At 42.9% G+C, this 20,533-nt stretch overlaps 2 protein-coding genes across 6 annotated transcripts in view; both read left to right on the forward strand.

Annotated features, from left to right (window-relative positions):
• Positions 1 to 8,387, forward strand: part of CSTF1 (cleavage stimulation factor subunit 1) — an 11,404-nt gene extending 3,017 nt beyond the window's left edge. For all 4 annotated transcript variants that reach the window (XM_067708561.1, XM_067708560.1, XM_067708559.1 and 1 more), the window contains exons 3-6: positions 1,604 to 1,881; positions 2,046 to 2,243; positions 2,997 to 3,387; positions 6,180 to 8,387. In XM_067708561.1, coding sequence (XP_067564662.1) covers positions 1,604 to 1,881; positions 2,046 to 2,243; positions 2,997 to 3,387; positions 6,180 to 6,439 — 1,127 coding nt within the window. In that variant the 3' untranslated portion in view covers positions 6,440 to 8,387. The remainder of the gene's footprint in view (positions 1 to 1,603; positions 1,882 to 2,045; positions 2,244 to 2,996; positions 3,388 to 6,179) is intronic.
• An 87-nt stretch (positions 8,388 to 8,474) lies between these two features.
• Positions 8,475 to 20,533, forward strand: part of CASS4 (Cas scaffold protein family member 4) — a 49,697-nt gene continuing 37,638 nt past the window's right edge. The window contains exons 1-2 of one of the 2 annotated variants that reach the window (XM_067708557.1): positions 8,475 to 11,843; positions 13,972 to 14,173. In XM_067708557.1, coding sequence (XP_067564658.1) covers positions 14,138 to 14,173 — 36 coding nt within the window. In that variant the 5' untranslated portion in view covers positions 8,475 to 11,843; positions 13,972 to 14,137. Of the gene's footprint in view, positions 14,174 to 20,533 lie in introns of both variants that reach the window. The other variant, XM_067708558.1, reaches the window with a different exon arrangement.

The raw sequence follows: 20,533 nt of genomic DNA on the forward strand, positions 1-20,533 counted from the left end.
AAATTTTCTATATTGTTTTGAGTTTCCCACACAATCCATACCACCTGCCAGAAGACTGCGAGTTGTTTTGCTTTGGGTTTGGGTTTTATTTTTTTGGCTGCGTCAGGTCTTAGTTGTGGCACGCAGGCTCTTTGTTGTGATGTGCAGGCTTCTCTCTAGTTGTGGCATGCGGGTTTTCTCTCTCTAGTTGTGGCGTGAGGGCTCTGTAGTTTGCAGCACGTGGGCTGTCTCTTTGCGGCTTATGAGCTCAGTAGTTCTGGTGCCCGGGCTTAGTTGCCCTGCGGCATGTGGGATCTTAGTTCTCCAACCAGGGATAGAACCCTCATCCCCTGCATTGGAAGGCGGATTCTTTATGACTGGACCCCTGGGAAAGTCCCAGACTGCAAGTTTAATAAAGATATTGAACCTTGTCTTGTTCAACAGTGTGTCCAGGTGCTTGCCTGTGTCATAGCACTCAGTAAAATACAAAATTGCCAAACATATTTATACTCTTTGACTTGGCAGTGTAAACTGTTCGAATTGGCCTGAGGAAATAAAATGAATTCCACTGAAATGCCCAACAATATGGAATTGGTTGTACATGTTCTCATATTCATAAAGTTGGATCCAACAACATGATGTGGGTGAACGTTTATTACACTGGCCAGGTGTTTATTCCATATGGGTAAATGACCGAGTATGTCACACCACGTTACATATTGTGATTTTATTTGTGTTTTAAGAAATGAAACAACTGTGTGCGTGGAGAAAGGTCCAGAAGAATTCATACCGCCATGTTAACAGTAATTATCTCTGGGTGATATAATACAAGGTTATGTTTGTTTTTTGTTTATCTGCATTTCTGATTTTTCCTATACTAATAAAAATTGTTTATATGATATGTCAAGTTATTTTTCAATTTAAAATGGATTTTCTGGGCTTCCCTGGTGGCGCAGTGGTTGCGAGTCCACCTGCCGATGCAGGGGACACGGGTTCGTGCCCCGGTCCGGGAGGATCCCACATGCCGCGGAGCGGCTGGGCCCGTGAGCCATGGCCGCTGAGCCTGTGCGTCCGGAGCCTGTGCTCCGCAACGGGAGAGGCCACAACAGTGGGAGGCCTGCGTACCGCAAAAACAAAACAAAAAAAAATGGATTTTCTTGTTAAACTTCAGTTTGTTTAAACCTCAACATTCTTTCAAAGATGTTTCACTAATGTTATTACTAACAATATATCTGACTTAGTGAGCTTCAGAGCTGCTACTAACAGATCTCAACACTAAAAATATTAAAATTCGAAATCGGGAAAAATGGACAATTTAATTACAGAACTGCTCTTTTTCAGTTTCTGTAGTTGTGGTTAAAGTAGAAACTTTTGGAGGCAAGTATCTGGGGAGGTGACTTTACCTGTTGGAACCTAACCTGCCACAACGCCTGTTGCCTTACAGCGTTGTCACTGTTTGTGCACCCAGGTCACAATACATAACTTTGTACAGTATTAAGTACCATGCAGCTCCAAGAAAGAGTAAGTTGACATCAGCAAACACCTTTCCCAGTTTGGATCCAGAACTTTGTCCTGTCTTTTTAAAATAACGTTTCTTCATGCCCTTAATTTTTATTCCTTTCAGGAATGGAAAACGATGATACTGCAGTTCAGTATGCAATTGGTCGGTCAGATACAGTTGCCCCTGGCACAGGAATTGACCTGGAGTTTGATGCAGATGTCCAGACTATGTCCCCAGAGGCTTCAGAGTATGAAACATGCTATGTCACATCCCATAAAGGACCATGTCGTGTAGCTACCTATAGTAGAGATGGGCAGTTAATAGCTACTGGATCTGCTGACGCTTCCATAAAAATACTTGACACAGAAAGAATGTTGGCCAAAAGTGCCATGCCAATAGAGGTAAAAATCCTGGTAATATACTTACCATTTGCCTTTTGTTGTTCATTCTTGGGAGAATGAGAGCATAGTTTAAACCAGTTTTAACTTAGCATAGCTGTAGAATGTATACTTTGAGCCAGACAGATTTTACACTTCAAGATTCTCTTCTCTTCTTGCTGGCCTAGGTCATGATGAATGAGACTGCACAGCAGAACATGGAAAACCACCCAGTGATTCGAACTCTTTACGACCACGTGGATGAAGTCACGTGTCTCGCTTTCCACCCAACAGAACAGATCCTTGCCTCTGGTTCAAGGGACTATACTCTTAAATTATTTGATTATTCCAAACCATCTGCAAAAAGAGCCTTCAAATACATTCAGGTTAGGAATGTTTGGAAAGGAGCTGTATGCATTTTTTTCCCTAAATACAATGAGCTGTTGTGTGGCTCTTCTCTTGTTAAAAGTCGTCTCAGTGGTCATCCTGTGAATAGAGAGGATGGCAGCAAGGACGCAGCACCCACTGCAAATGGCACGGCTCATGCTGTCACGCGCCCACCTCTGGCCAGTGAGGATGGCTGCCGGTCACAGATACAGTTCAGAATGCACATCACATTTTAAAGGTTGCAGATTCCTGTTTAAAGACAAAACACAACGAACTTCTCTAACTTAGGGGAATTAAAAAATTATTCAGTTGAAATTCTCAGGTGTTTGCTGGAAAAGCGACATTTGGTGCTCTGTTTTGAATATGCGGTTCAGAAATGCTAATGTTTTTGTAGTGGCTTCCACTTCAATATTTGGAGCCCTGGGACAAATTAAAGAAACTCTTCTTATAGTTTATTTTTATTCATTAATCGTATGTGAATGTGTCATAGATTGATAGTATTCCCTTCTGAGTTCACCCATTGTTTATGTGCAAATGATGAAGCTCACCAGTGATCTTCGGAATAATCTCACCAGTAGATAGTTTCGGAAATCTTTGTTCAGATGGTCCTTTTGTGTATTCCAGAAAGTTCTTTGTTCTTCTCTTACCTGTGTAATACCTAGTCATTGTTTTATGGGTTCTTTGCATCAGCCAAATATTTTCCCCATTTCCTGTGGGTTTAATTGTTCACCACTTGGTCTCTTTCCCAACAGGAGGCTGAAATGTTACGCTCCATCTCTTTTCATCCTTCTGGAGACTTTATACTTGTTGGAACTCAGCATCCTACTCTTCGGCTTTACGATATCAACACATTTCAGTGCTTTGTCTCTTGCAATCCTCAAGATCAACACACTGATGCCATATGTTCCGTTAATTACAATCCTAGTGCCAATATGTATGTGACTGGCAGCAAGGACGGCTGCATCAAATTGTGGGATGGTGTTTCAAATCGATGCATCACCACTTTTGAGAAAGCACACGACGGTGCTGAAGTTTGTTCTGCCATTTTTTCCAAAAATTCAAAATACATTCTGTCAAGTGGAAAAGACTCTGTAGCTAAACTTTGGGAAATATCAACAGGACGAACCCTGGTGAGATACACAGGTATGTGAGAAGTTGATATTACTTCACATTTCTGAGGCATTTTAGTTTCCAGAACTCTTAGATCCTCGAACTAGATCCACACAATAAATCTATGTGGATCAAACAAGAGGCAGAGCTGGAAATAGAACCACAGTTTCTTTGCCCTTCTCAAATGTTAACAGCTAAAATTAGATCTGATTCCATGCAAGTAACACTTGAGAATTAGGTGGTCTGTTTGTAGACCCATGGCCTGCCCACTTCCCGCAAAAACATGAAAGCAGTCCAGAGAAGAGACTCAGTAAGTGAGAGGAAAGATCTTGGCTCATGCCTGAGAGAGGAGAAGGAGCCCCCAAAAGAGACCCCAAGTGTTCCGAACCTAGATATAAAGTGGGCCCTTCAGACAGAAACACAAAATGGTCAGTCTGATTGTCTAATTTATGTTGGTCTCTAATTGTAACAGTTGTGCCTGTGAGCTCTTTTTATGAGATCTGTTTAAATTTATCCTATCACTAGTAGTCAGTGTTTGTCTAATTATTTGATAGTAAGTATTAAAATATTGTCTTTCATTTTCCTGTTCCTTGTAGCAGCAAAGGCTGTTTGGTAGAAAACTTCAGCTAGTTTCCTCTGTTGTGAGATGTTTGTGTCATACACTGAAATTTCCATGACCACAACTTTAAAACTCACAAGAAAACAACACTGTTGTAAGGGACTGCTGGGATGTTAATAAGTGAAGAAAATTGAAGAGTTGGTGACATCTGAACCACTAGGGTGCAGCATAACCTACCATAGATTTACCTTATTGTAACCAGTTTGCTTCCTGCCATCTCTCTGGCTTCTGATGTAGATGGTATAGCTAGCAAGTCTTGGGAAGAGTCATTTTTGTTTTACGAATGTTTGGGATGTTTTATGGTTATATGTGGCTGATTGGTTTGTTTTTCTGGAGAATTGGGATTTAATTTTAAAATGAGATTATAATGAATTTATACGCAAATTCCCTCTTTTTCTAATTCACAGTTTAAGACCCCTTCATGTTAGCACTATTGGATCTGCTTTTCCAGTTTTAATCTTTAGTTAGAATTCAGAGGGCTCTTGAAATAATGAAGGAAAAGGAAAAACTATCAAGTAAACATTAGAAATTTTGATGTTAAAAGTTAATTTAGGGCTTCCCTGGTGGCGCAGTGGTTGAGAGTCCGCCTGCCGATGCAGGGGACACGGGGTCGTGCCCCGGTCCGGGAGGATCCCACATGCCGCGGAGGGGCTGGGCCCGTGAGCCATGGTCGCTGAGCCTGCGCGTCCGGAGCCTGTGCTCTGCAACGGGAGAGGCCACAACAGGGAGAGGCCCGCGTACCGCAAAAAAAAAAAAAGTTAATTTAAAACGCTATAAACAAAATTAAATGCTGGCTAGGGAAAAAAATATATAGCATAGGTAATAAGCATAGGTCATACGCTGCTCAGTAAACCCAAGAAAAGATGACCAACTTCACTATAAACCTAAGAAATGAATATGGAAGTATCTTTTTGCTCATCAGATTTCAGGAATTTAAAAGATTGGTATTATATAGTATTGATAAACGTTTCAGGAAATCACATATTGTTAGGAATATGATTGGTAAAATACTTCTGAAGGGCAGCTTGGTGTCATATTATCAAAATTATAAATATATATATTTTTGACTTGCTATATCCACTGTTAGAAATTTAACCTAAAAAGATTCTTGGGAGGCATGCACATGCACACATAAAAAGGTATTCATCCCAGCATTATCTGGAGTAGTGGAAAGTTAGATAGAATATAAATGTCCAGAAGAAGCATTGAGAAAATTGTTACATAGCCTTTCACGGCATGCAGCCTTTAAAAATAAATACCCATAGTAATGCTTGTTGAACACTTATACTGCAAAGCTGAATGGGCATTACACCTCATTTTAATCCCTGCAACATCTTGTGGGCAGGTGCTGTAATTATCCCTGCAGAGCAGAGGAGACAGTTAAGGCCCAGGGATGTTATTCATTCAAAGTCACATCGCTAATAAGTACTGAGTCCAGATCCAGCACCAAAGTGTGTATTTTTATCCGTTAAGCTATATTCCCTCTTTGTAGGTCTCCACCACAAACTGTTGAATAAAAACTGTATGCCGTATGCCCTGATTTATATAAATTACAAACGCACACAGATTGGAAAAGATATTCACCAAAATGTTGACTGTGTAAAATTATCAGGCAGATTTTTTTTAATAGTTCATATAATACTTGAAACATAAAATATGCTTTTTTTAATTCATGGTGAAAAACAAAAAGCATAGAGTTTCCTCTTGGAGAGTTGGCTGTTCATCCATCCCAGTGATTCTAGTCCTAGGAATTTAGTCCTAAAGAAATAATGTGTTCTATACAAAGAATGTTTGTCACAGTATTACAGTTGGATACAAACTAACTGCCTAGCAGGAAAAGAATCATTACCTAATGGTGCTTCCAAACAATGGGATACTTTGCAGCCAGTAAAAACACAACGTATCCAACATGAAGTTAGATAATGTGGCACCACTTTTGTATTTTTTTAAGGTGTTTTTATGCCTAAAAATCCATCAGAACATTAATAGAGTCGCATTAGGTGGTGGGCCCAAAGGTGATTTTCTTCTTCATACATTTTTTAGAGTTACCAAAATTGCACAATAAATGTGTATTACTTCAACAACTGTAAAATGCAGTTTTTACGTCAACAGAGCTAATAACAAAAGTAGAACAGTCTGGGCTCTAAGATGTGAACTGGAAAGCTAGCCCTGGTGCCCAGGCCTTAACCTCTCGGTCTCTGCGCAGGTGCTGGCTTGAGCGGACGGCAGGTGCACCGGACGCAGGCCGTTTTCAACCACACGGAGGACTACGTGCTGCTGCCTGACGAGAGGACCATCAGCCTCTGCTGCTGGGACTCGAGGACGGCCGAGCGCCGGAACCTGCTCTCGCTGGGCCACAACAACATCGTGCGCTGTATCGTGCACTCGCCCACCAACCCCGGCTTCATGACCTGTAGCGACGACTTCAGGGCGCGCTTTTGGTACCGGAGGTCAACCACGGACTAGAGCCGCCGGCGTTAAATAGGGTTCTTTCCTCGAGGACTCCGCCCCTCCTTCCCCTTGTGTCCCGCCATCAGCTTCAGTAGTAAGTCATTGTACCATCTTTGGCAGTTGTGCTGCCACCTCTGCGTCCTTCTGGGATTTGTATGAAAGAATCTTTTTTTACCTTGATGGAGAATCATGGTGGAAAATGTTGGAAACACAGATCTGTGCGGTTGTTCTGCAGTCACTGATTATTACAGTGTGATTTTCATCAGTTTTGTAAATACAGGACTTGCTATTTCCCTTGATCATTTGAAGAAGGATGGAGTGTTCAAGTGCTTTCTAGATCCCAAGTGGATCTGTCGTGAGGAACGTTCATTTGGATATTTTGTCAACTCTCGTGCCTGTTTTACATCCCCTTTGTACCTTTCCTTTCAGAATACATTTTGGCAGATACGGGGGCATATGGCTCTGAGAATCAAGAGTTTTATGCCATGTTAAAACCATTTTAGAACATCGATAGTATCAATTCTATCCTAAAGTGACATCACTCTGATAATAAAGTTCAGATCTGCGACGTTACTGGTAACACATTTTTCACTGCAGTGAAACTAATGACCAGCTTTTCCTGAAGATTTATAGGAGGTCTGTCTCCCATCACACGTCCCACATTATCCTTTCACAGCCTAAAATGCTTGTCTTCAGTAAATGTGTTTCTGATGAGATTATTGCCATTTGATAGGAAACATTGAAAATACATCCAGTGTAATCAAAACTAGGTGATCCCGCTATTGCTCTCAGGTGTTGCTCATCTTCAGGAATGATTACTGTCAGTTGACTTTGTTCTTATGTAATTTTAAATCTTACTTTTCAGTTCCCTTCAGCATGAGCCGTAACTACTCATCGTGGATAGACCCAGCAGCTGCATTCTCAGAAGATTTTTTGCAATTAACAAACTAATACAGGTTTTCTGGTTCTTGAAACTTGACAGTGGTTCTCTGGATTCAACTCTAGCTAGGTCAGAGAGCCCTGAGCTCCCCTTACAGAGAGAAACTTTGGTTTATCATTATCTCCCAATACAAATACCTCATGGTCTGGGTAGGAGTACCTAGAAATACAGTCTGGGATCATTTGATAAAGATACTAAATATGTTAATTGTTTTATGTTACAGGAATTTTATAGTCTTCTGAAGTTTATTGTATAAAAAGTCTGCTTTAGACATCATCCTTAAGGATCATTTTAACTCTTTGGTCTATAAAACCATTTTCAGCATTCTTAACATGGTAAGTCACAGGTTTTAGTTAAGATTTCCAAAGAGCTATATTTTTTGGTCCGTAGTGAGTTTAAATTTATTTTGTGTTCTCATTCTGCGGTATTTGAGCTTGGCCATCTGTGGGTGCTTTTCTTGTACGACCAAAAGAAACCTATTGGATAGAAACAAGGATAACCAGTTCTACCCCAAAATTACCAACCAAAACTACCCACGTTTTCCATCTTTCAGCCTATGAAACTGTAAAGCAGAGGTTCAACCTTTCTGCTTATTCTCTCTGGCACATGCACTGGGATGACCACACTGTACTCCTGATACAATTTCCATTGGACCTTTTTAACTGTTCATGTATTTAAATGATACTGCCTACTTTTTCCAGCTTTTGGAATAGTCTCAGCAATAGATCTGTAGTTTCAGGACTTCTGTTTACAAGATCAAGATGCTTTTGTGTTTCCAAAATAGATTTCTTTTTAAATTTTTTTGCTTTTAAAAATCACATTAATGTTTGAAACTGGTGTAAATGCCAGGTATATTACATGGACTTGGTTTCATCACATCGTTAATTATTGTACCACTTAATTTTACCACATAACACCCTGACATTCAGATGGTGAGTAATATGCAGTTAAGAACTTATAACTTCTATGTTATTTTTTAAAGACATCTGATTTCTAAAATAAACTTTTTGTATATAATGATAATTTAAAGCTAGTGTTTGTGGGGTTTTTTTTTTTTTTTTGGAGCTTGCCTTGAATGTTTCTGTATTTGAACGTAAGCTCTTGAACAGCAGTTGTGACTTTGGACTGACACTTTTCACACTGTTTCTTCAGTGCTTTGTTCTAGAAGGCAGATTTTCGTAGCTTAATCACCTTTAGCTGTGTATCTTTGCTCTTCTATGAATGTACAATTTTTAGTATAATCTGTTTCTTTAGATGGTTCAGAGAAATCTGGCTTTCGCCTTAAGCTTTGGTTTCTCTTAGGAAAGGAGATGTTGGGGGCATCTAAGTCTCAGCTCTGTTGAGGCAAGTCATTTCCAGGCGATAGCTTCCTTTTCTGTGATTGAAGAACTTTATCAAAATCATCCCCAACATGCACTTCAATCACTGAACCTCCTTTTTTAAAAACACATGATATAAACAATTGGGAGAGGGGAAAAACATTTACTTCTTGGGGGACACTTCTTCTACTGAAAAAAACAGCAGGCCAGACAGAACCCTTTCAGTACGAACCTGGATAGAATTTGTTTTTAATCACTAAGTAGATAGCTGAGCTAGCAAGAAAGTGAGGGGGTTTCTGAGGCAGACCCCACACAAAGCACACATCCAGAGGATTAACAGTGACAGAGCTGCCGGTTGCACGAAGGACATTTGTCAGTCCCTTGCAGCCTAAAGATTTCTGGGCTCTGAGTCTTCACGAGGTTAGGAACTTTGATCAAGACCCATAAAAAAAACCCAGAACCCAAAAGTGGCCCCCTCAGCAAAAGGGCGAACTGGACAAAATCCCCACCTCAGAGAAAGAGGAATCCGGCCCCACACTGCTGGTTCAGGTTTGCAGGGAAGGGTCTGGGGCGTTGGCACAGGGGAGGGTCTTCGAGTATCTCATCCACAAACAAGGGTGAACCAATCCACACTACCTATGCGGTTTGGAGAAAAGCAAGCTGAGAATTCCAAGCAACTCCAGCTGGTAGTGGCCATGAGTGCCAGACAGGCCAGCACCAGTTCTCCATGGATGAGCACATCTTAACACCAGGCCTCAATTATTCCTTCTCCCAGAGAGCGCTAGGAGTCACGTGTTCACAAGTGAACATAGGAAGCAGCCACTGTGATGAGAATCAGAAACGAGTCAGACTTAGTGGAATTAGCAGATGCACAATATATATGTAGAACATGTTTGAACTAAAACAGAATAACTAAAATGGGGCCAAGGATCAAGAGACGTCAAAAGTAACCAAGTGGGTTTGAACAACAAAAACTATAAAACATTCAGCACGTCCGTAGCTTTCGTACCTCATGTTTTTGCCCTTTTTCTGGAGCCTTTGCCTTTGCCTTGCTATTCCCTTAGTGAGTGTTTTCATCTATGAAGCCTCTTTCGCAGTCATTTTCTGGCCAATTTACTCCTCTCTTCCTGGCTGCTCACCCGCAATGACTACTGGCCTGTGGTGTCATTTTCTGCCCTGGTTTTTCTTGATCTCCCTGTCTGCATTCAGCCTTTTCCTCCAGCTTTACACCCCCTCTCCACCTGCAGTGTTTCCTTTGCATCCTTTTCTTCAAGTCTTGCTCTCATTCTTTTTCCCTCTCAACCTTGGGATCAAAATTCAGGCTCTTAAGCTGAGCTCTCACTAATAATTACAGTAGCTGTAGGATGCCAGTCCTCCCTGTATTATCCCTATACTAGGGTATTTAGACGAATTTCTTGGCAATTTATGAAATCCTACTTTGACCAAAGGAGCTGTTTTGAGCTACATTCATGAGGTTAAAATCTGCCAGATAATAAGGTGATTTTAAAGCAGCAGAGTCTGAAATGTCCTGCCAGGCCTTTAAGGCTTTGGACATTCTGAGTGGTGTTTGGCTGGACTTTAAGAAAAAAGTCAGGTATTGAACTTCCACTCATGGAGCTGAATGGCTGAAAGTCCACACGAAAACAGCATGAAAGCATATATAAAGAGCAGTACGCAAAAGCCATCTGCCTTCTTGCACATTTATTTATTTTTAATTTATTTATTTGGCAGTGCCGGGTCTTAGTTGAGGCAAGCGGGATCTTTAGTTGCGGCACATGGGATCCAGTTCCCTGACCAGGTATCAAACCCGGGCCCCCTGCATTGGGAGCATGGCGTCTTAGCCACTGGACCACCAGGGAAGTCCCTGCCTTCTTGCACATTTATTGGGAGCTGTGGAGGTGATCTGACTCCCTAGGTTCTGAAAAGAAAATCAATTCAAAATACCGTTCTCGGGAATTCCCTGGCGGTCCAGTAGTTAAGACAGAACTCTGCATTTTCACTGCCGAGGGCCTACGTTCAATCCCTGGTTGGGGAACTAAGATCCCGCATGACACGCAGCCAAAAAAAAAAAAAAAAAATACTGTTCTCAGTGGTACATTAGTTAAGAGAGGAGGGGTGGGAATTACCTCATTAGAAGCTCTCTCACTTGGTTCTTTTGAATTCTAACCGTTTCAAACTTCCGCCTGCAGTATATTGCGAAAACCACCCAATTTTCTAGAATGGTCAACTCTCGCAATATTTGTGCACGTAAGAGACTCATTTGCCTTAAGATGTAAATATGAACGGATTGCAGCAAAATGTCTACAGCCTTTCATTCAGAAAAATCTTAGCAGGGTCAAATAGGAGTCTGGGAACTCAAGCCCCTTGTTCACAAAATACTACACTAAATATCTATGTAGGGGTGAGTATTTAATTTCTGGGCCAAATCCTATTACATTTGTATGTTGGATTTTGGTTCTGATTGTTTTTCCTTAAAAAGGCTTGCAGGGACTTCCCTGGTGGCGCAGTGGTCAAGAATCCGCCTGCCAACGCAGGGGACACGGGTTTGATCCCTGGTCTGGGAAGATCCCACATGCCGCAGAGCAACTAAGCCCATGCGCCACACTACTAAGCCTGTGCCACGATTACTGAAGCCCGCGTGCCTAGAGCCCGTGCTGCAAAACAAAGCCACCGCGATGAGAAGCCCGCGCGTCACACTAGAGAAAGCCCATGCACAGCAACGAAGACTCAACACAACCAAAAATAAATAAATAAATGAAATCAATTTTTTAATAAGACATGCAAATTACAGCATTCTAATCTGTATAGGGACCTTTGAGGTCAGCCCTTCAGTATAGGGAAGAATTACTGTCTGGAGTTTGAGAATGTGATAGGGACCGTCCAAATTTGAGTTGGTGTGAAATCTGTCTGTTGTCTTTTTTTTGTGTGTGTGGTACGCAGGCCTCTCACTGCTGTGGCTTCTCCCATTGCGGAGCACAGGCTCCGGACGCGCAGACTCAGCAGCCATGGCTCACGGGACCAGCCGCTCCGCGGCATGTGGGATCTTCCCGGACCGGGGCACAAACCCGTGTCCCCTGCATCGGCAGGCGGACTCTCAACCACTGCGCCACCAGGGAAGAAGCCCTGTTGTCTTTTTTTGTTCATCACTGTGTGACCTTGAGTGAGTATGTCCATCCTTTCTTTTTACTTTTTTTCAAATATATACGAAAGTCAATAATACAGTAGAAACAATGGTTGCCAGGGGCGGGGGTAGAGGAGAACAAGGAATGACAGCTGACGGGTACGGGCTTTCTCATTGGGGTGACGAAAACGTTCTGGAATTAGTGGTGATGGTTGCACAACTCTGAATATACTAAAAAACACTGAATCGTACTTTTGTGGTATGTGAATTATATCTTAATAAAGCTGTTATTTTTTTAAATTCAGTATCAGCAGTACAGTACAGTGAATCCCCATGGACTCATCACTCAGACTCCCCAGTCTTCAACTCACGCCCAGTATTGTTCTACCTCTACCTCTATCTACTTTCCCCTTGAATTATTTTGAATTTTCAAATTTTATCTGTAAATATTGCAGTATATATCTCTGAGAGATAAGGACTTTTTAAAATGCAATCATAACATTTTTCCGTCTCAATATATATGTGGAAACATTGAATCTTGGTTTAATAAATTCCCACTCTGGAAACATGAACCTCAGCCTTAGCTGGACAGTGCTTGCCTCTTCCTCATCTGAGGTGCTACATGGCCCATGGCCGCCGACACAGAGGAGCTGCTAGAGCCAGAAGAAAAAGCAGGAGGGAAGAGGTGCACCCAAGAGAAACACCCGGATTCACATTTAACAACATGGAAATCACCTGCTATTTTGCAGTGGCCTTTGCCTCACAAATATCACCTGTTATATGCATTGCAGTGGTACTACTTTAATGATTTGTGTCATCTGTAAAGACTAACAGGATAAAATACTTCTGTTAGGCCAGGGTCTATACGGCTCTGCCCCAGCTTCTCGTACCTTGCCTTCCTCGTGAAGCCTTCCCTAAATTACTCCCCCACTCTCCCATCTCTGTCCTCCTCTCTATGGATCTCCACCTTGAGCTTGTTGCCAAGTCAGTTTGTGATCGTTCTGTGCGATCACAGTTCCCTCCCTGTTAACTGCTCCCATCAACAGCATGTCAATTACTTGGCACTGCAAGTTAACTTCCAACACCGGTAACAATTTAAAATATAGACCCTGGGGACTTCCCTAGTGGTCAGGTGGCTAAGACTCTACACTCCCAATGCAGGGGGCCCAGGTTCAATCCCTGGTCAGGGAACTAGATCCCACATGCCACAACTAAGAGTTCGCATGCTGCAACTAAAAGATCCTGCATGCTGCAACTAAGACCTGACACAGCTAAATAAATATTTTTGAAAAGAAAGAAATAAAATAAAATATAGATTGTCTCAGCCAGAAGTCAGTCAGCTATTTCCACCTGTAAATCCTTCCTGGTGCTCAGACTTGTAGGGGCTACATGTGGGATAGCCTGCAGACAAGACAGTAAGTGCTGTAATCACAGGAGAACAATGAGAGAGACAGCCCATTGGAGGTGGAAGCTGAGCCCCGCTGGGAAGGATGGGTACCCGTTTGTTTATGTGAAATAAAAGTGTGAACATGCCTAGCAAGGAATCTGCTCTCCTGTGGGTCCTCTCTGGATGTTTAGTCTGAACTTAAGGAAAGTGGAAAGACTTAGCAAGTCGTCCCGAACTGTGTGAACTAGTGTGGCATCACGTGGGTGGGTCGGTGAGATTTGAGAGATAATGTATTGATAAGTACTCCGCATAACCCTGCTGCAGAGCCAGTACTCAAAGACCAGGGGGTGAGTATGGGGGTCAGAGCAGGGGGAAGTGGAAGAGTGCACCTGACGGGAAAGATGTGGGACGAGGTCCCTTGGGCACGCCCCCCACCCCCGCTGGACTTGTTTTCTCCGGCTGTTGCAGGGTAAGTTTTAGGGGGCAGGAAGGAAGAAACACTGACTGTTATCACAAATTTGTCCTGGTGGCCTCTAATCAGAGAAATATGCTTGGTCTCTCCAGGGGGAGTTGTTCCACAACGTTCAAGGGATGAGAATGCTGTGCGTTCATAAGTAGGAACTTCACCCTGTAAAGCAGAAGACTTTTTTTTTTCGTTTTGCGGTTTCTTGTAGCAAATGTGTGACAATTTATACTTACAGACATCACACATTGAGGAGTGAGTGTGGTCTGGATTTCTGGTCTCCCTTCCTTCACCTCTTTTCTTCTCACCCTTTCCAGAAAGTTTGCCTGCTGGGAGAATCATTCTGACAATTTCCTGTGCTGTCAGCTCCATAGAATTCAGTTTCTGAGAACCAGCCAGAGGCATGCAGTGACATTGCGTAACCACCTCTGAAGTCAGAGATATCAGCCGTGGAGCTCAAAGGAGCCGTTTCACACCAGCAACATGAAAGGAGCTAGCATCACGGACGGGGCGCCCAAGGTGAGTGGCAGGGCTGTGTGCAGAGGCAGACGGAGCAGCCTGTTTGGGTTATAAGGACAGCGGCCGATTTCAGGGCTGAGTTTCTGATGAAGTCAAAGATGAATACCAGTAACATCTAAGTTTGAGAGGAGAAAGTTTCACGTGAGTTTAAGTATAGAAACTATATGTGCCGTAAAGCTCCTGACCAGTCTGACTCAGAGATGGTTGCAAATTACTTTCTAGCAAAACCCAGTTTACGCGGTTGATAACACAACCCATCCCTTTGTGTCCATTCACCTTCTAACAAACTTCCGAGCGAGACATGGGTCTCTGCCCCAGCCCTGAGTCCTCAGCGGGCCTTCCTCATGCTGTTTTCACATTACCTTCTGTACTGACATGCATGAGTGGAGCTCAAGTCTGTGACAGGAATCAAAAAGGATTTGCTGTTTAGAATGTTGAAATGGCTGCTAAAAGAAAACTGCTTGGACACAAGGAAAAGTGAAGGTCAGGGTTATTTTGCTACATCTTTTTAAAATTTTAAGTAGAACAGGAAGACAAAATGAAACAATTATGAAATGGGGAGCTTGCTTATATGATTAAATATGTGTTATTTATTATTATAATAATAACAACAGGTGTCACTGGTGGAATGTACAGCTGAATAACCCATGACAGTCTCTCTTATGTAGATTGCTACCCTAGAATTTTGTACCCGACTATTTGCTTTGAAAAATTTTAAACCATTGGGAAAATAGAAAAAAAACATTCAGTAAACCTGTGCACATCCTTTACCTACGCTCACCGACTCCTGACACTTCGTCCCATTTGTATGCATCTATTTGTATATATTTAGACACAGGCTACGTTCACATTTTCCAAAAATCCAAAAACATCCTCTCTAGCTTTTTTGGCTGTTATTCTTTCTTTGCATGTTTACTTGTTTTTTTTCCAGCCCAGGACTCATTCCAGGATCACACATTTTGTTTGTTACGTCTCTGTCATCCTTAATCTAGAACAGTCCACTACTTTTTTTTTTTTTACATCTTTATTGGAGTATAATTGCTGTACAATGGTCTGTTAGTTTCTGCTTTATAACAAAGTGAATCAGTTATACATATACATATGTTCCCATATCTCTTCCCTCTTGCGTCTCCCTCCCTCCCACCCTCCCTATCCCACCCCTCCAGGTGGTCACACAGCACCGAGCTGATCTCCCTGTGCTATGCGGCTGCTTCCCACTAGCTATCTACCTTATATTTGGTAGTGTATATATGTCCATGCCTCTCTCTCACTTTGTCACAGCTTACCCTTCCCCCTCCCCATATCCTCAAGTCCATTCTCTGGTAGGTCTGTGTCTTTATTCCTGTCTTACCCCTAGGTTCTTCATCAGTCTACTACTTTTTTATTTCTTTCATAAAACTGACATTCTCTATGAATATCCAGATTTTTTAACGATTTATCCTTTTATTTTAATGGGCCACTTATTCTGCCCAATTTCTATAGCACTTTACAATGTGTAATTGTAACATGTATGTGTGTAATTAACATGTATATATACATATAGCATATGTATATGTGATAGTCCCAGCATCCCCATGATGCTATATGTATATATACATATATGTGATAGTCCCAGCATCCCCATGAATTTCTATTATCGACATTATACAGATAATAACAGCTGACCCTTACTGACTGTCCATCTGTCAGGCCTGGTCCTGAGTGCTATTCTTGCTTTTTCTCATTACATCCTCTCGACATCTCCATAAGGTAGACGTGTTACTCTTATCCCCATTTGACAGATGAGGAAAGTAGGGTTCATTGACTTGCCAAGGTCATTTGCTAGTAAGTGGAGTGCCAGGAGCCAAACCCAGACAGACTGACGCAGACCCAGACTTAACCAGCTCACTGTATGCTGACCCTTAGGCCAGAGGTCTGCAGTCTTTTCATAAAGAGCCAGCTAGTATTTTATGCTCTGTGGTCCACCTCTGATCTCTGGTGCACATTCCTGTTTTTATTTTTTATTTCTGGCTGCACCTCGGGTTTCGGGATCTTAGTTCCCGGACCAGGGATCAAACCTGGCCCCCTGCTGTGGAAGATCAAAGTCCTAACCACTGGACTGCCAGGGAAGTCCCTCTGATGCATATTCTTTTTTGTTTTTACAACCCTTTAAAAATATGAAATCATTCTTAACTCTTGGACTGGTCATGTGGATTTGGCCCACAGGCCCTAGTTTGCCGACCCAAGTCTTAGATGAATGATGTCTCAGCTCGTACGGATGCACCCCCTACCCAGTTACAGCAGCACCAGGGCGAGAACCCAAATCTTCCATTCCTAGCCCAGAGGCAACCTCAGTTCATGCTTTCTTGGGTATCCCTACAGAACTGCCAATGCACATATAAGATAATATGATTTTTTTTAAAGGTTTTTCAAGAACAGGAGCAGTAACTGAACAACTGTTGAGCTTCTTGTCTTTTACAGTGAACAGTACATATTAGAGCTCCATCTGTTTTAGCACCACTGACCTACCTCAGTATTTTCAATGCCTACGTTGTCATTTAGGTGCTTTTGATTAAAAGGTAACACAATGCTTGAAGGAGTCATACCATGTGAGTGGTTCTCAGCATTGGTGCATCTGACTTTAAAGCAACCCTGACTTTCACTTAGGGGCACCCAGACTCCTTTCATGCCCCGAGGTCAGCCTGTGTACGTCAGGAGGTGAACTGTGCCTGCCCTTTCAGGCTGTTCCCCAGTGTTGCTGCTTGACAAACAACCAAGAGCTCCTCGTCCGTAGAATTTCACCTTTGTGCACAGTGGATTTTGTGTAATTGTATGACTTTTATTAGGTTTCCGGAAACTGTCTTACAAAATGAAGAGAAAACTAAAAAATAAACATGGTGGTATTAGAGCTAGGAAACACTGGTCTCAAACAGTGTAATTGCAAAAGGTAGAGACCGTTGTGTGTTGCCAAGGCGGTAAATCCAACATCTCATTGGACTGTAGCTGATTGACTCCATGTTCAACTCCATTCATGAAACGCTGGAAAATTAGGTCTGAAAGACAAGGTGAATAACTGGTTTTACTATATGTAAGTCCTTGCTTTGGATTTTTGGTTGTTTCAAAAGTGCCTTATTTATGAAAATAGAGTCTGCATGTATTTTAGTGATTTGGTCCCGTTTGTTGCGGTTTACTTCTGAGCGTATGTGTCTGTGTGTGCGTGCGCATGTCCACACCATTAGAGGTGATGCTGAAAATAGCATCTTTGTGTACAGGCATCTTTGTCTCCCTGGAGTGAATGGCCAGGAATTGAAAGAGGAATCCTGGGTCAAATAAGCATGGTATTTTGTTTTCCATCACTTTCTGAGAACTTCTAAAATTTGAAAACTTAGTTTCCATAGTATTTTCTCTACAATCTATATTTTCTCTGTTTTATAAATAGAGCCATAGGCTGTTTTGCTCACTTGGTTTTCTGAAGGGAGTTTTCAAACCAAGTGTCTTTACCATGTTACTGAAGGGTGGATGTTCCAGAGCACTGATCAAAATAATATTTATGTTTTAAGAACGTTTAAACATCCTGAAATGTTCTCAACATTTCAGATTCAGCTTCAGTTAAAAAGCAAACATCCTGTGGTCCTCTTCCATCTCAACTCTGAGTGGGATGGTTCTAGATTCACTCAAGGAGGGTCTAGGTAAAGACTTAGAATAAAAAAAAAAACAATCACCAACACTCCCAGGGTTAGTTTAGACCCTGACAGGCTGCAGGGGCATTGGATGAGTCTGCCGCTCGCCAGGACTCTTCTGCTCTGGTACTTCTGGGCAAGAACGCTCGGTGAGGCTTTGTTTGTGAATGAGGAGCAATTTCAGGCTCTCCTTGTACCTTTAAAGCTCTCAGATGGTAAGCAAGACACTTTCAACTCAGTCTTTGTCGGAGAAGGGCAAGTGTGATCACGGCAGGGAACTCACCATCACCCACCAGGCCCTGCCGCGTGCCACTCTCACCAGCTCCCACCACCTCAGTTCCTTCCCCTTCTCCCCTGCTGTTCCCGACCTGGGAATGCTCCTCTCTCCCTGTGGCTTGACCACTGGGTCCTCCTCTCAAGCATCTCCCCATCCAGAGGCCTCTCTGGACCACCCTGTCTAAACCACCTCCCTTTTCCACATCCATCCCATCATTCTCATCATCCGTCCCAGCCTCACTTAACAAGATTGGAAATTGTCTTGCCTTTGTTTCGTCCTTTGGAAATTCATCTCCATAAGGGACAGATCTGGCCTTTCTTATTCAGTGCTGCATCTTTAGTGCCTACAGCAATGCCTGCACATAGTAGGTGTTCAAGAAACACTTTGGTCGGTGTGCGTGTGTGAATGAATGGGAGGTTACCTGGAGTGCAGATAGAGAGCCCTTGCAACATGGTCACGAGGACAGGAATAGTACTTCCTGCTTACCAGATGTCTGGGAACAGAGGTCACCCCTGACTCTCAGCTCTTCTAACCCCTACCTGGCCCCATCCTGACCCGCCTCTCAACCTAGATGCTTGAGAATTACCCCCCTCGTTCTCCCATGGCGAGATGTTGCCTTAGATCTGAGCCTGTGCAATTGAAGTCACGGCCACAAGGACCTGTGGTCTCCCTCTGACCTCACCAGCAGGCTCATCCCTTCACCTGCCTCCCAAAGCAAAACAAGTAACCACAGCACCCAGCTTGAAAGCACAACTCATGGTCCACTGTTTAGCCTCTCACCCAAGACAGAATCATTGCGCCCTGGGGGTTTGGGCGATCAACACAGAGCCGACATTCCCGTGGGATCAGACAGTCGGTAAATAAGTAAATGGACACAATGATCTCAGGTGCTGACAACTGCCCTAAAGCAAAGAAAACAGGGCTTCCCAGTGGCGCAGTGGTTAAGAATCCGCCTGCCAACGCAGGAGACACGGGTTCAAGCCGTGGGCTGGGAAGATCCCACATGCCGCGGAGCAACTAAGCCCATGCTCCACAACTACTGAGCCTGTTGCTCTAGAGCCTGAGAGCCACAACTACTGAGCCTGTTGCTCTAGAGCCTGAGAGCCACAACTACTGAGCCCGTGTGCCACAACTACTGAAGCCTGTGTGCCTAGAGCCCGTGCTCTGCAACAAGAGAATCCACAGCAATGAGAAAAGCCCGCACACCACAACAAGGAGTAGCCCCGCTCGCCACAACTAGAGAAAGCCCCCGTGCAGCAATGAAGACCCAACGCTGCTATAAATAAATAAATAAATTTATTTATTTTTTTAAAAAATTAGTATTAAAAAAAAAAACAAAAAAAACAGGGTGACCTGATAGAGGTGATCCACAGAAAGGGCCTCTCTGGAAACCAGAATGATGGGAAAAGCTTTCCAGGCAGAGGGAACAGCAAATGCAAGGGCAGGAATGAATTCAGCAGAGCAGAGCATCCATGAAAACGCCAGTGGTCAGAGCAGAGTTAACAAGGGTAGAAAGTGTCAGAAGCAAGATTTGAGGGGTAAGCAGGGTCTGTTCACATAGGGCCTCGTCGACACTGTAAGAACTTTGAAGTGCATTCTAACTGCAGAATGCACTCTAACTGCATTCAAACTGCTACTTTACACAAGCCACTGGCCTGTGTAAAGTAGGAGATAACATGGGCTGATTTACGTCTTGTAAGACATCTTAAGGCTGCCGTGCACACACAGACAGTCAATAGGAAAGAGCAGAAGCAGGGACGTGAATCAGGAGACAGGGCCAGGGCTTCATTTTCCATTTTGGATGGTACCGTGCTGTTCTCAACGCACATGGAGAAGAACCGTTTGCTCTGTCTTTTGAAAAAAATAAAACGTTTGGTGTTTGAGAGTGTCAGGAGATGTGATCAGAAAGAACAGTAAATAAAGGTATAAATAGCTTTTATTGAGGTACATGTGCTATATGCTTTATTTTTTTAAGAAACGGATGTTTATTTTCCACCAACTTTATTTCCATTTTCTTTCATTCATTCCCCAAATATATTGAGCCAGACGCTGCTCTAAATGCCACAGAAGACAAAAGTCACTTTTCTCAATATTTAATAAACTGTCATTAGCGTTAAAAATCCATTACCTTCTATTATTCTTTCCCCTGTTCGATAACCTTTATTCTCTCTTTTTTTTATAAATTTATTTTTTTTCTTTATTTATTTTTGGCTGTGTCGGGTCTTCGTTGCTGTGCGCAGGCTTTCTCTAGTTGCAGCGAGCGGGAGCTACTCTTGGTTGCGATGCGCGGGCTCCTCACTGCGGTGGCTTCTCTTGTTGCGGAGCACAGGCTCTAGGCACGCGGGCTCAGCAGTTGTGGCTCGTGGGCTCTAGAGCGCAGGCTCAGTAGTTGTGGCGCACAGGCTCAGTTGCTCCTTGGCATGT

Source organism: Pseudorca crassidens, chromosome 15 (assembly GCF_039906515.1).
Source record: "Pseudorca crassidens isolate mPseCra1 chromosome 15, mPseCra1.hap1, whole genome shotgun sequence".
Taxonomy (NCBI): domain Eukaryota; kingdom Metazoa; phylum Chordata; class Mammalia; order Artiodactyla; family Delphinidae; genus Pseudorca; species Pseudorca crassidens.